Genomic DNA, 15,085 nt, shown 5'->3' on the forward strand with positions numbered 1-15,085 from the left:
GCCAGGACCTCCTTCCCTTTTCAACCCATACAACACAGAATCCATAGGGACATTGATCAATAGCTCTCTCTAGCATCGCAACAAATGGAGTCACTTCAAATACCCGCTATAATCGAGGATAAACTCCGCCCTCACGCAAGGGAAACTCTGCAGAAGGTCAAGAAATTTGTGGAAGAGGAGTGTATGGCAGTCTGAGGTTATCACAAGAATTCCAACCTGACAGTAGAATATAGGTATTCCCGCAGATGAGGTCTTCGAGGCTCAAATAGCTATCAATCCAGAACAGCGATGGAAGTCAGTGCCCTCGATTTTAGAAGACCTGAAGCAACGAGCACGCGATCTGGGCCTGTGGAATTTATGGATGCATTCACATTTCAAAGAAGGACCAGGTTTCACGAATGTCGAATATACGCTTATGTGTGAGACTATGGGTCGAAGCTTGGTTGCTCCCGAGGCAATGAATTGCAGTGCACCTGACACTGGAAACATGGAAGTAAGATTCTCCTTCCTTTTACTTCGTGTGACAATTGGAGCTAGCTCACTGACCCCTGTTTCCAGTTGCTTGCAAAATATGGAAACGAAGAACAGAAAAAACAATGGTTGCAGCCTCTGATGGCTGGAAAAATCAGGTCTGCATATGTGATGACAGAAATCGATGTCGCTGCATCGGACGCAAAGAACCTCTCTTTGGATATGCGCCGAGAAGGCGATAGTTATATTCTCAACGGGGTGGTAAGTTGCGCATTATCCTGTCCACAGTGGCATGATTTAGACTCACGACTCCCTAGAAATGGTGGATCAGTAGCGCCGGGGACAAGCGATGTCGATTGTAGGCGACCCCGAGCTACCCTTCGTTATGGCACACTTTATCATTGATCTAACCCCTTTGGATTGTCAGGTTCATCGTATTTGCGAAGTCCAATCCAGAAAATACAGATCCAACCAAAAGACACAGTATTATCCTTGTCGATTCAAGAACTAAAGGCGTTGAGATCATCCGCCCTTTACGGGTTTTTGGCTTTGATGGTAGGTCTCCCGAGGCAGATTTGGGGTTGTCGGACTCCAGCATTCCTAACTTGCCTAGATGCTCCATTCGGACACTGTGAGGTACATTTTAAGAACGTTCGCGTACCAGCATCAAACATTATCCTGGGTGAAAGCCGCGGCTTTGAGATCATGCAGGGACGTATGGGCCCGGGCCGTATTCATCACTGCATGCGGGCTATCGGATGTGCCGAACGAGGCTTAGAGTATGGTAACCACACTTCTGATATATATGCCATGTTCCTGACGATTGCCACAGCTACATGATCGCTCGAGCACATAAGCGCATGATTCATGGTGCGCCTTTAGCTGACAAGGGAGTTGTCGCTTCGTGGATCGCTCAGTCACGCATCGACATTGAGTCAGCTCGACTGCTGACGTTGAACGCAGCGGATAAGATCGACCGCACCAGCGCAAAGGACGCCAAAACAGAGATCGCCGTTGCTAAAATTGCCGTCCCAAATTTGGCTTTGGCAGTCTTAGACAGGGCCATTCAAGCGCACGGGGCAGCTGGCATCTCTCAAGATTTCCCTCTTGCAAGGATATGGGCATATCTCAGGACAGTTCGATTTGCAGACGGCCCCGATGAGGCACACGCCGCTCAGCTTGCCAGGACTGAGAGTAAGCGCCACAAGAACATGTAAGTACCCACAATCACAACACCCACCGTCTCAACTGATGATCCACAGAATTGACCTTATTGCGGCACAAGAGACTGCACGGCGATCATTGATGAACAAGTATAAATGTACTCCTCGTTCTCATTTGTAGATAACTTGAATCAACCGAATTGTTTTTGCCATGGCAGGGGATTTCTGGTGCACATTTTTTTTGCATCCTTGCAATTTTATTCCAGCTACAGTTCTCGAAATAGTCGTTCTGTACGTTACAAGCTTGCATAACATAAGGTGCGTTGAGAAAACTACCTACTTTGTATTGCGGGTTGGTAGTGTTGTTCGATATGCATTCCAGCCTGTGTATGTGCATCGTACCCATATAGGAGCATTTAAGATTTGCATCTCCGGTTCGGTCACGATGGCCGCATGTTTGCCCGCCATCGGGCTGTGAATATAGGGGGAATATACTCCCTGGTGGCACGATCATTTCTTCAAGCCCTCGTTTGATTATCTACAACGAAGATCCCTTTCCCATCCACGGTCGTTCCTTCCTGAGCGTTGAGTTCCCAAAGATCTGGGACAACTAAGGAAACAGGAGGAAGGAGCGGCGCCCTTCTCAAAAGGACCTCGGAGCTGTATTGGAAGAAATCTCGCTCTAGCAGAGATATACAGATCACTGGCTTATGTTGCTCGGAGATTTAAGCCGGTTCAAGTTGTCGACCAAGAACTCAAGATCAAGGAAATCTTTCGAGTGTTGATGGAAAGCCCCACCTGGATATTTTTTGAGGAGGTCGATAGCTAGATTCTGGCGTGTCACTTACTCTGCGACGGTTCAAGATAAACCGAAGTCTAATGTGGTGTCATTTCAGTATTCGTTCTTTTCAGTTAGCGGCGTGGTGATTATCTTGTCCAGTAGTTTGACGAAGATTCCGTACTACAAGACTTGACACTGATCGAAAGATTGGACTCGTGCGCTTGTAAGAGCGATTTTATTGCACGAAACGTGAAAACTCCAAAGAGAGAGAGAGCCCCTAACTAGCCAAGCGAGTGGAACACTATCCTGAATTCAGGGATAGTTCAGCATCAATAGCTTCTGCCCAATTGATCATTCTGCCCAATATCCTTCTGCATGATCATATTAACTACCGCCTGACCCGTGAATTACATTCAGGTGTTTCCCTTAAGTTGCATGTCAACTTGTGAGACATTGGTATAGTATGATCTGCTATCTTACTTCCGTATCACTCGTCATCGCAGTCCTGGATATTAAATAATTAGTGTACGAATCAATTTACGACCATTCTGTCACTCACACAGGGGCCACGAACACAACCTTCACAAGACCTTTTCACTTCAGGTTGGGAAGGTATCGCCGCAACAATGGTGAAAAGGGCGACGAGCGCGAAAAATTTGCTGAAGTCCATTTAAACGGTGATATCTCGACAATGAGTCTTTATCGATGTAGTAGTACTGGTTTTACTGTGGTAGCTTGAAAACGGAGCTGATGAAGATTGACATCTCCACGATTTATCCGCGGACTCAGGGGAGATATATAGGAGTAAGGCAGTTCTCGGATTTTCCATTGATCATCTTCAGAATCCTGCTCACGGCCTTTCTTTCTCATGACCCCTGACTTGGTAAGTAGTCTTACAATCCGAAGTAAGCTTGAAGCATGGAGTACAAGGACATTCTGCCTTGTCTGCTTAGATTACCTCAGTGCTGAGGAGAGGTAATCCTGAGTCGCGCAAGTTGCATTGGAGCGGTGGCCGGGATGGAGTCAATAATGGACCCCGGACACTTCCCCGTCATCGCTGAGTCAAACGATCAGCATACAAAGTTTCAAATACTATGTGTATCACCCGTGTGCACTTATACTCAATTTACTGCACTCAACCCCAGGATGTTGCACCAAAACTGGGTGTTTCACTTTGGTGCCATTGGCTATTTTGGATATAGACTGGGTACGTACCCACTATATACTAACGTCATCAACGCATTCGTAAAGGATGACGATGAAGTGGGATAGGACACTGCTCGTACCATTATATGCTGATATCTAAAGAGAAATGCTTGGAATTTGCATTCTTAGTCGTATAGAACATTGGCGAGACGAAAGTAGGGATACCAGTATACTGGGATACAGTATTTCTCCACCAGATTCGGAACTTTATTCGGCGAAGTGACAATCAGAAATTAATCGTACTACACTCTTGAATTCTCAGTCAATTATATCTGTCCGCGATCTCCAGCGAGAAAAAACTGTTAGTCTTCAAACTCTTCAAACGCCTTAGTGTGCAACGGCTGCTGGTCAGAGTGGATAGTATCATCCTCACACTACGATGCTGACAGAGCTTTAGTTTATCCACGACCAGAATAAGAATAGCCACACTATCAGGGATGGATTAGATTTTCATTGCATAGCTCCAAGTGCATCGAGTTGATTGTGATATTTCCATCACTCACTAGGCCTTGCGAGACATCGCCCTACTTTCTTTGATATTTGTATTCGAAAACAACAAGCGCAATCGCTAACACTGATAGAATCGATTTCATCGAAAGACCTACCTGCCCTGATTCGTCTTTCTTCATTCTTGCTTTCTTCTGACTGCATAGAGTAGTCATTGACAGATACTCCAAAATGCAATTGCACCGATATGCCCGTCTTCCTGCGAATGACGACAGTCTCGAGAATGTCGATGATCAAGATTTACGCCATGAATCTCGTGATTCCTCAACCTACAACAGATGGGGAAACTCAGCACGCATTGTGCTCATGCTAGAGGTTATCCATGTGTTGCTTTTCACTATATGGTACTTCATTTCATCCCAGTTTCTGCCCCCAGGAATATGGTCGCAAGCCACCTGCCTCGAAATTCTCCAGCTACCAACATCATTCCAAGCTCTAACACCTCCGGCCATGAGGCAGGCCCTTAATTCCAAAGAAGCATCTGCATTACTGCAGACATATATAGCCTTACATCAACATACTATCCCATACACTCTGTCTGACAATAACTTGACTTTCCTGCAAAACGCCCTTTCGGAAGACTACTACTCCAACCTGACTGTTCTCCACCATCACGGCCTGATATCTCTCCCTCAGCACGCAGACCTTACAAGGCTCATGGATCTTCCCGTCACATCTCTCCCAACAATCCCAGAACATTCCATCTACAAAGTCTCTGTTTTCCACCATCTGCACTGTCTTCGTCGGATTCAGAGGTGGATCATCACCCATCCACCATTTGCACCATATAACGCCACTGAGTTTGACGAGGTCTACCCACTCGTTCAGTCCAGCTCGAATGAAGCATTTGAACGTCTCAGACAATTAGCCAGTCCTAGTCACGTTCTGCATTGTGTTGATTGGGTTCGACAAGTCCTCATGTGCGATGCTGATTTGAGGATTGACCTTACAAACACTGATCCTTTATTCGATGAACTTGGAGGCGAGCGCGTGAGAATGTGCCGCGATTGGAACGCCATCACGAAGTGGGTGGATGATCACCGTGAGCCAGTACTCTGATTAGAGATCACATAGTCTTGGGCCGGAGAATTGGTATATCCCAGATGCTGTAGCGAATACTCTCGCGTGGAAAGGCATTAGATACTTAATGCAGAACTACTAAAGTCTAACTCATTACGGGATACTCTGATTACAGTATACTATCCTTTATCTAGGTATCTTCTATTGGTAAGCTATTACTGGGCATGATGAGGGGGAAGTTAATTAGAGAAACTCGACTATATAATAACTCTAAAATGCCCGTAGCATTTCGGCTAGCGAAAGTATAGTTCTCGTACGTTCATGGGAACTCAGCATTAGTAAAAAGCTCGGCTAAATCGGTTTTGCAACGGTTCGAGGTGACTCGGGTTGGTAGCACTCCTGATTGGACCATTTAGTTCTCATTAGTGAGCGGTAGAGTAATTTGACTGTGGAAACTTAGACTAATCAATGAATGTATACAGACATCTATTCAAGATTGACAGATGCCCCACCACCTGAGTTTTGTCAAAGCGGCTGTTGTTGCCACATCCTACTGACATTGGGCTTGCTCTAGTGTATCGTACTCTTAAGAGAACTCTCAAGCGTCTTGCTATAACAAGCTCTGCAAGATTTTGCCTCCCACCCGCTGAACTCGGTAGATCCATCATGATCAGATCTAGAAGTTCCAGATTCAAGGAGTTTCGGAGTCAGATATTCATTTCTGCGAAAAGAATATACCTCCTCACAATGTACAGATTAGGTTATGGGGCGACTAGGTGTACCCGCCCAAAGTCCAAGGCCTTGGAGAAGTAGATTAACAATTATTCGTGCTCTAGGGATTTCTATGATTTGGGGGGGCAGAGGGGTGCTAAGTAGTGTATCCAAGCTTCTCATGGAAGAGTCGCCTGTTCTTGCCGTCTAATGAATGATGACTCGCAACAGCAAAATCCCAATGTGAGAAGGATGCAAGCAAGCGAGACAACTGCTTGTATGTAGCATTCCTCTGCCACGTATTTGACATCAAAATGGTCTCTCGCACGCTTTCAAGATTTACAGCTCGTGCCCGCCCGACCAAGCATCCTGTTAGGGGCGACCAGGCGAACAGCTATTGGCGAACGCATGAGGAAGTGGGGAATGAGGAAACGTTAGGCACCCGAACCCTTATCACTTCATCGACCTGCAGGGTAGTATTTGGGAGACACAACGGGGCTTGAGGTCTTTCCTGTAATGTAGTAGAAGTAAGCAATGCCGAATCAACGCTTGAATGGCCTTCCGACTGCGCCGTGACCTTAGGCTTTCCCCGTGGAGGTCCCCTCGCCCGATAAAATCCCCCAGGACCAACTTTCCACCCCGTAGGTGGCGTTGCGGGGAGCGTCCCCGAGGAGGACTGCACCCGTTCTCGGAGTAGCAATGCAAGTTAAGGCCTTCGCTTCGCTCCCATGCCAAGGACACTTGTTTGCCTCTTCGTACGGAAGAATTCATCAGATTTTACCCATGGGGACCTTCCCCTTGACTCACGCAACCCCGGGCCACCGTGCAATAAATGCGGAAGACGTTGACGGAGCGCACACCCTCGTGACACCCTCACCTGGTTGAGAATAGTCTTGATGGTAACTGGCTCACTATTCTCGCTTAGCAAGACGCCCCTTCTAGTTTTCTCGAAGCGAAAACGAATTATCCGGGAACTCTGTTCATCAGCCGATCCAATTTGCGGTCCGCCTAAGCTACATTTATCTTAGGCGTAAGACTGAACACGGAGCTACTAATCAGGGTGTTTGTCTTCGAAATGATAAAAGCTCATCATGCCCCAGCCTGCCCAACGACTTTATCATAGCTTCGGGCAAACATAACCTGATCTACAGTATCACCTAGCTGCGAAGCTCATCTGATCGGTATGGCGCCAAATATCAGTGATCTTAAGACTCATGAGAAGGGTGCAAGCGACCCTATCGTTCAAAGGCTTGCTCAAGAAGATCCGGTGCCATGGTACAAGAAGCCAAACTTACGACTTCTCTATCTACTCTTGTTCCCAACCTGTATGGGCATCGAGATCACCAGTGGATTTGATTCTCAGATGATCAATGCACTTCAGCTTTCCAAACAGTGGCAATCATGTAAGCACTTCCTTCTCTTTACGCACTGTCAAGGCTGACGAAAAATCAGACCTTCACAAGCCCAAAGGTTCCTGGCTTGGCTTCATCAATGCATCATACGGCTTGGGTGCCATCCTGAGCTTGCCTTTCGTCCCTATCATCAACGACAGATTTGGTCGTCGCTGGTCCATTTTCATTGGCTCATGCATAATGGTAGCTGGAGCTATTGTGCAGGCATTTGCTCAAAACAGTCAGTGATTCACTAGCCCTGATTACCTCCATATGCTGACGAGATAGCCGGGAACTATATCTTTGCTCGCATCATGTTGGGGTTCGGCATTCCCACATGTATTGTCGCCGCATCTTCGCTGCTTGGAGAACTTGGTTATCCCAAGGAGCGCCCAGTGTTGACCTCACTTTTCAACGTTTCGTATTTCGTTGGGGAACTCCTGGCTGCTGGCATTTGTTTTGGTACCAACTCAATCGCCAGCCACTGGCAATGGCGATTACCATCAATCTTGCAAGCTGTGCCATCGCTTGTTCAGATCTCATTGGTACTTTTCCTTCCAGAAAGCCCCCGATGGTTGATTAGCAAAGACCGCCATGAAGAAGCCCTTGAAATCTTGGTCAAGTATCACGCCGAGGGCGACCGGGACTCAGAATTTGTCCGCGCTGAGATGGCTCAGATTCAGTCAACGCTTGCCATGGAAATCGAGGCGTCTAAGAAGTCTTGGCTAGATCTTTTCGCCACCTCTGGCATGCGTCGCCGTGTGATACTGTCAACAGCACTTGGCCTATTCACGCAATGGTCTGGGAATACACTTCTCTCGTATTATCTTGGAAACTTGCTGAAGATGATCGGCTGGACTAACACAACCGATATTCAAAAGGTGAATGTTGGTCTGTCATCCTGGTCTCTGATCACGGCTGGTACAGCCGCACTCTTGGTCACTCGGTTCCGCCGGAGAGTGATGTATATGACCTGCGTCCTCTCATTGCTTGCTGTCTATATCGGCTGGACCGTCTGCATGGAGCGAACTATGACATCTGATGCAGCTGGACATATCAACCATGGCGCAGGCATTGGGGTTCTGTTCTTCATCTTCGCCTACAAACCTGCCTACAACATTGGGTAAGTGAATGCCATCGTAGAATCGGGATACAGTGTGACTAACATGATCAAGATATAATGCTCTCACTTACACATATCTGGTTGAGCTCTGGCCTTTTGCTGAACGCTCACGTGGTATTGCATATTTCCAACTCTGGGGCAGATTGGCCGGCTTCTTCACAACTTTCATCAATCCTATCGCTCTTGAGAACATCAAGTGGCGATGGTTGATCTTCTACTGCTGCTGGCTCGGCTTCGAGTGTGTCTTCGTCTACTTCCTGTTCCCCGAGACATTTGGCAGAACTTTGGAAGAACTTGCATTCAGTAAGTCCACTACTCTCATTTCAAATTGCGTTGTGCTAATACCGTGCAGTATTCGAAGATAAAGAGAAATCTGACAGAGCCATCGCTGCGGTCGAGAAGGCTCGTGCGGGCGTCGATGAGAACGAGAAGCGTGCTGAAACTGTCGTCGAGCATGTTCAAGACCGTGTTTAAGACATGTGAAAGCTTCATCTTGCTTGTAGTGCAGCCGGTTGGATGACAGTCAACCTCAACATTGCAGTGGATTAATCTATGGCCCCAAATCGCTCTAGGATCTTTTCCGCTATCCGAGCCATGAAAAATCAGTACTAATATCTTTCTATCGAGTTCAGTAGTGATAGCATTGTTAATGAATGACTCACACCTAATGAATACCACAGTAGCTCATTTGTTTCTGTCGCATAGTTACTAGCGCTCAGATGTTAAGTATAGAACATCCTCCAAGCTAACGCCCCCGACATACCTTTGGACATTGGGGAGGAAATTACATCACTGCACATTAGAATCAAATCCCGCGAGCGTATGAGGTCTGATCTGGGTTTAGTGGCAGGAGGTGTGGAATACGAGGCTCTAGTGCAGTTGCTGCCTGTATTTCTAGGCTACCATTCTGCATGAACCAGAAACAAATACGCATTGCAAAGTCCGCTCATTCAACCACCCTTGACAAACTCTTCATGACTATTACTGCACTGAAGAAGAAACAATAAATACATTCAAATGTTTATTGATTTCAGCCATTTCTTGTAAAATCGTGCGACCATCCCGTTAAAACACCTGGCGACTCAGTTGTGTTTACCCACTCTACTCGAGCTCTCCGGAACGGTGATAAAGTGGAAGGCATGGACAAAACTACTCACAAAGACCCCAAATCTAAACTTAGATTCAGGATAAGTTCCAAGATTTCAAAAAGTGATATCAAACAATTAGCTTATATTCATGTCGAAGCCCTGCGAGATGACGATTCCGCTACAGTGAAATTCGCAGATAAAGACGAATTCCGCTGCAAGATCCAAGAGATGCTGGAAGGACAATTGATTGCCACCGGAATGTCTGTGAGGCCAGAGTTTACCACGTCCTGCGTGGATCAGTGGTTCATCATCAAGGCAAGTCTGATAGACTCCAGTGAATACAATGAATCCGAAAAGATCATAGGCTGGGCGAGCTGGCTCCACGAAGGTTCAGAATCTGGTACAGTATCTGCAACTCGAATGCTAGTCAGTGATCAAGGGAATTCCAAGGAGAATAATCAGAAGCTGTTACAATTTAACCATGGGCTTGGTGCTTTCGTCCGTCGGCACCAGACTCGCATCTACGCAGAGTGGTGCAGCAAGCGATCGGAGGAAGCAAGTGAATACCTGTCTTTACGAGCTTGTTTCATTCTTCCAGAATTTCAACGTTGTGGCGTGGGAGGAGCGCTGGTTAGATATGGTTGCGAGCGTGCCGACCTCCTCGGGCTTGACACATTGGTGACCTCCACTCAGGTGGCGAAATCGCTTTATGAATCGGTTGGTAAATTTGAGGTATTTGAGCAACTGGAAGTCAACTTGAATGATTTTGACGATAAAACCAAGCGACACGATTCCCAGGGTCAGGAGAGTGCCAGAAACTATCGATTCTGGTTTTTGGCAAGAATACATGGAGGATGGAAACATACGGCCCACAAAGATTGAAAGCTTGGTATTTGACTTCCCATTAAGTGTAATGCAAGCAAGGATTGTTGATAGGGTATAGCTGGGTTAATAGTTGGAGGGTCTCAATGTACGGTTTGAACTCGGTGACAATCAAGAACCATTGCCTATTAGTAGAGATAGATGACAAACAATAGGCGCAGCGTATCTCTCCTGAGCTCTATGCACTTTATTTACTTGGTAGATGCGGCAACTGTTGCATCAAGAACAGATTTGACAGCACGTCGGGATCCCAATTTACCTAGCCACTCCTTGACAAGAGGGAAATCATCCGGATCAAACTCACTTTTCTCCAGAATCATTGCAACAATTGTTTGCCATGAAAAGAAAGCAAAGTCAACGTAAGACAGCTTGTTTCCCACCATCCATGGCCCATCACTACTTTTGGTATCATCACCGAACTTTTCCTTCTGCTGGGCCAACCAGCCCTCCAGGACGCCCGTGACTCGAGCGACCTCTTTGCAATAGCGCTCAAGTGCACTGGGGAGTTTCTCCTGATGAAATTTCTTGAACCAAGATGCTTGGCCATAGTACGGGCCCTGGCCAGAGGCCTGGAAGAAGAGCCACTGCTTGGCGTGATATGCTTCTGGAGTTCCGGCGGGAAAACTGAATCGGTGATCGGTGTCGTAGCGTTCGGTCAAGTACTCGACGATGGCTCCGGATTCCCACAATGTGATATCGAAGTTTGGATCGTGGATTGCTGGAATACGACCATTAGGATTTATGGCAAGATAGTCGGGCTTCTTGATGTCTGTGAATGAGATTGCGGTTGTCTCATAAGGTAGGTCAAGCTCCTCGAGCAGGATGGCGACCTTTGGGGGATTTGGGCCTCCTTGACCCCAGAGTTTGATTGGCTTGATATCGCGAGCCATTTCTGTTCGAGTCTTAAGTCAAATCGAATCTGCGTGAGCGATGGTCATGGAAGGTGGTACAAGAGTCTGCATATGGCCTTTTATATCTCATTACAGATATTGCATTCTGCCTGGAGGGCAAGTAGGCTGCAACACAAATCTTGTTCAGCATTTGTAATGAAACGTCAAATCAGGGGAAACCCATCGCAAAGTTTGTCTTTGGGTGGATTAGGCTCGAGCAATGCTAGGTAATTCAACATGGCGACCGTGCGAGTTTGTTGAGCTGTTTCCAGTCAGAGCGGTAAATGAATTTTTGCATGTGAACTGGAAATGCAGGGAGAATTCCTCGTTCCGCCTGCTCCTCAGTTGTGGAGCCGCACGATTACGGCAAGAAGGCTTACCACCGAATAATAAAGTCCCTTCTTCGCAGAGTAACCCTCAAAATGGAATGGTTTCCTATGGTTGGCCTTAAATAACCTAAGTTAGAGACGAAGAAACAAGCTTTGCTCGTTCCTCGGCAAATCTCAAAGCGCGACCGGCATCATGATACTGAGATTCTGAACGATCAACGGGGCGAGGAGTGTTTAACAGTTGGTAATGCGAAAAGCAATCACGACATGTTCTTGATGATATAAGTCAGAATGAACATATGCACAACCCAGGTATAGTGGACGAAATCTGCGCAGTGCAGCATTTTTTCTCTAAAACATTCCCCGAGAATTAAATACTAAATGGACATATCCAGACCTGTTACGCCGAGCTTCATCGGCACATTGCCGAGATGGTCCCCCAGCAGAGACTCTCTGTTGTGCGTGCTACAGCTTCAAAAATTGTAAAGACGGATGAGTCGAAGTTGAGAGGTGTACCTTTGGAGCAAAAGCAATCCGTATTTTCTGACGCATTTGACAGAGTGGCACAGAGTGCCAACTTGACTTCTAGTTCACACTCAGTACTGCTGGAGTTGCGCCACAAGTTGAAAATCATGATCTGAAGGATCCAACTTTCCACGAGTAGCTGGGGAAGCTGAAACACTGCAGCAATTCTTATTGCATGAATGCTGTCGATCATGCGCCCACAGAGTCTCCAAACCAAGTGCCTTGTAGAATGAGGTGAGAACCATGCAAAGCTGACTTCGTGGAGCTTTGGTCTCCGAAAGGATGTGGATTGCCTGGAGGAAAGTGTGGTAGGGAGAAAACTGTAGGACAAGTTCCTTTTCCAATGCCCGAATCTGACCAAAATTCATCCTTTGAGTAGTGACTCGTTCCGTAATTCGGGTTGACGTAAACAGGATACTGAATTTATTCCAATATATCAGGAGCTTCGAAATGCCCCTTGTTTGAAATCGCCTGCACAATGTGCTCAACTGCCCGTCGTTGATGGAAAAACTGCTTTTCTGGCTCGTAAATCTACCTGAAATGGCAAGTATGCTTGAGCCTGATGATATGATGACATGATTTAAAATTTTGGCTGAAACCGAGGATGTTTTCTTATCCTCTCGCCGTACTTGAAAAAGATCCAGCTCACAGGGCAACATGCCAAGGCAATAAACCCTAGCAATGAGTTACCCCAACCTAACCCAAGAGCCTCGTACATCTTGGGACCAGCCAGAGGTAAGAACGCACCGCAAAGACTTCGTAACACCGTGTTTGCAGCAATGGCAGAAGCCGCATGCTGTGCAAAAGCGTCCACGAGATACGTCTGGATTGGCATAAACGTTGCGAGCAAGCCAAAACCGACCCACATGGTTCCTATAATTGGCATGATCCAGTGAATCGCTTTTTCGGCACTCCAGCCGTACCAAAAAAGACCGATGGGGATGAACAAGCTGCCGGGAATCAAGGGAGGGAGACGATATTCTGGTTTCATCTCGCCTTGAGCAGCTAGCCTCTTGACGGTTCTGTCAGACAAAGCGCCAAAGATGACGAGTCCAAGCATGGAACCAATGCCGATTCCCAAAAACGCAAGGCCTACATTGCCTTGACTGAAGTGGTAAGTCCCCTCAAACACCAAGGTCAGCGTTGTAAATAATAGATATAAGTAGCCGTAAACGATGGCCATATATACCGACAGAATGAGGACGATCGGTGAGAATAGTAGCATCTTGGTCGGGCGGACAAGTGCGCGAATGAAAAACTCCTTCTTAGGAATGCCAGCGTCAAGTTTGGAACGCAAGTCTGGGTTGCCAGTCTCTTTCCGAAGGCGGTTGGTGCGTCTCTGGAGGAGGATTGGTTCGTAGGTTTCCTGCATAAAAACGACGGAGAATGCAAAAACAACCCCACCCTGAAACGGACATGTTAGCTGGTCCAAGAAAGGAAGGGTTGCAGGTTTGAGATGACTACTTACAGCAATGGCGATGAGCCAAAATATCCACCGCCAACCTGCCGCCTCGGCCAGATAGCCTCCAGCCACAGGACCGATGACCGGTCCCAACAGCGGGCCCAAGGCAAATAAGGCCATGGCGGCTCCACGTTTTTCCTGGACGATGAGGTCGGCAATGGTGCCACCACCAATGGTCAAGGGACAGCTACCAGCAATACCGGCCATCAATCTGAAGAACAAAAGAGAGCCCAGGTTTGGGGCAACAGCGCAAGCAATGGTCCAGATGACGAACTGCGCGTTGCAGATGTGGTAGATTGGCAAACGACCGTAAACCTCGCTCAGGGGTGCAAGAAACAGTGGGCCTAGTGCATATCCCAAGATGTAAATCGAGACAACGAAACTGGCGATCGTGGTGTCGGAGGAGTGAAATTGTTTCATGATGAGTGGTGTTGCTGGTGCAGCCATAGATGAGGCCAGAGGAGTAAGGAGAGTAACAACGGAAACAATCGCGACATTTCCCCATTTCTTCTTGTCTGTCCAGTTTAGAGCCTTCTCTGGATCATTGGGCCCGTCCCAGTCGACAATGTTAGGATCAGATTCGACCTCAACTGGCGCTTGTTGCTTCTCGTCGGCGTCCTTGGTCGGATCGATAATTGGCAAGCCGCGTTCAGCGGTGTTTATGCGCTCCAGTCCTTGAAGGGAGCTTTTATCCGAGGAAGATGTTGTTGACTTGACTGACGTCTCTGGCTGTCCTAGAGTAGTGTGCTTTTCGTCCCCCAGCGGAGGTTCTGATGGTGGCGAGTTCGCCATCGTGTCTGAGAAACGCTTGACTCTTAGCTGTCCTATTTCAGACGACTTTCAGAGAACCGAGATCCGCAGGAATATGGTTGTGTCCTGTTGACGGATGGGACGCACTGGTCTGATGGGGTATTTACTAATGTGGAATGATTACCACTAACCTCATCCGGGGCCTAGATATTGAGATCAGTGCTGTAATAGTTTGGTCGACTCGAAGAGGTTTCAAATTGTATTCACGTCGTGCAAAGAGTCGCAAATGAGCTGGGAGCCGAAGAAAGATATATCGAGATTGAGATCAACAAAAAGTTTAGTAATAATAGTGGAAAGAAGGGCAAACGAGCAAAAACCATTGTTGCAACATTGGCTGTACGTTTCGTCGTTCGCGTCTCGTTCAATAAGACATTGGTGATTGCTCCACCAAATTGGTTGTCGGCAACTTTTCGCCCGAGGATCGTCAATGTGCCTGGTAATGCTAAAGTCCGTCTAACACCGTCACGATGCAGAACCGCGACTAGACCAGACTGGAAGATTTAATGAAAGTGAAGGAGCAGATGACGGCGCAGATAGTATTGAAGCCCATCTTAAATGAGACTTGACAGTCTTCTTCAAAGCATTGATTTCTTGATACAGGAGTGCTTACATGGCAGATGGTAGAGGCGCACATAGTTATGCATATCGACATAAAGGTTTTATGCCGCTGTGTTCCCCAATGTTACCCCTCCTGCCTCTCTAAGATGGGCCCCACAAACTGCACTA

The 15,085-nt window shown here is 47.1% G+C and overlaps 5 protein-coding genes across 5 annotated transcripts; 3 read left to right on the plus strand and 2 right to left on the minus strand.

Moving 5' to 3' along the window:
- Nucleotides 1–487: 487 nt before the first annotated feature.
- On the plus strand, nucleotides 488–1,815 carry LTR84_003579 (uncharacterized protein; the record flags this gene model as incomplete). Its single annotated transcript, XM_064847167.1, has 5 exons — nucleotides 488–493; nucleotides 559–732; nucleotides 1,120–1,250; nucleotides 1,304–1,684; nucleotides 1,734–1,815. The coding sequence occupies 5 exons, from the start codon at nucleotides 488–490 to the stop codon at nucleotides 1,813–1,815; spliced, it is 774 nt and encodes a 257-aa protein (XP_064705520.1).
- Nucleotides 1,816–7,042: 5,227 nt separating this feature from the next.
- Nucleotides 7,043–8,847, plus strand: LTR84_003580 (uncharacterized protein; the record flags this gene model as incomplete). Its single annotated transcript, XM_064847168.1, has 5 exons — nucleotides 7,043–7,262; nucleotides 7,312–7,491; nucleotides 7,539–8,373; nucleotides 8,426–8,676; nucleotides 8,726–8,847. 5 exons carry the CDS (start codon nucleotides 7,043–7,045, stop codon nucleotides 8,845–8,847), a joined length of 1,608 nt encoding a protein of 535 aa, XP_064705521.1.
- Nucleotides 8,848–9,512: 665 nt separating this feature from the next.
- Nucleotides 9,513–10,343, plus strand: LTR84_003581 (uncharacterized protein; the record flags this gene model as incomplete). The annotated part of the gene is made up of 1 exon (XM_064847169.1): nucleotides 9,513–10,343. One exon carries the CDS (start codon nucleotides 9,513–9,515, stop codon nucleotides 10,341–10,343), a length of 831 nt encoding a protein of 276 aa, XP_064705522.1.
- A 191-nt stretch (nucleotides 10,344–10,534) lies between these two features.
- LTR84_003582 (uncharacterized protein) lies at nucleotides 10,535–11,233 on the minus strand (the record flags this gene model as incomplete). The annotated part of the gene is made up of 1 exon (XM_064847170.1): nucleotides 10,535–11,233. One exon carries the CDS (start codon nucleotides 11,231–11,233, stop codon nucleotides 10,535–10,537), a length of 699 nt encoding a protein of 232 aa, XP_064705523.1.
- Nucleotides 11,234–12,667: 1,434 nt separating this feature from the next.
- LTR84_003583 (uncharacterized protein) lies at nucleotides 12,668–14,341 on the minus strand (the record flags this gene model as incomplete). Its single annotated transcript, XM_064847171.1, has 2 exons — nucleotides 12,668–13,492; nucleotides 13,556–14,341. The coding sequence occupies 2 exons, from the start codon at nucleotides 14,339–14,341 to the stop codon at nucleotides 12,668–12,670; spliced, it is 1,611 nt and encodes a 536-aa protein (XP_064705524.1).
- Between the last annotated feature and the right edge of the window lie 744 nt (nucleotides 14,342–15,085).

This window comes from Exophiala bonariae (genome assembly GCF_035927105.1).
Source record: "Exophiala bonariae strain CCFEE 5792 chromosome Unknown scaffold_16, whole genome shotgun sequence".
NCBI lineage: Eukaryota > Fungi > Ascomycota > Eurotiomycetes > Chaetothyriales > Herpotrichiellaceae > Exophiala > Exophiala bonariae.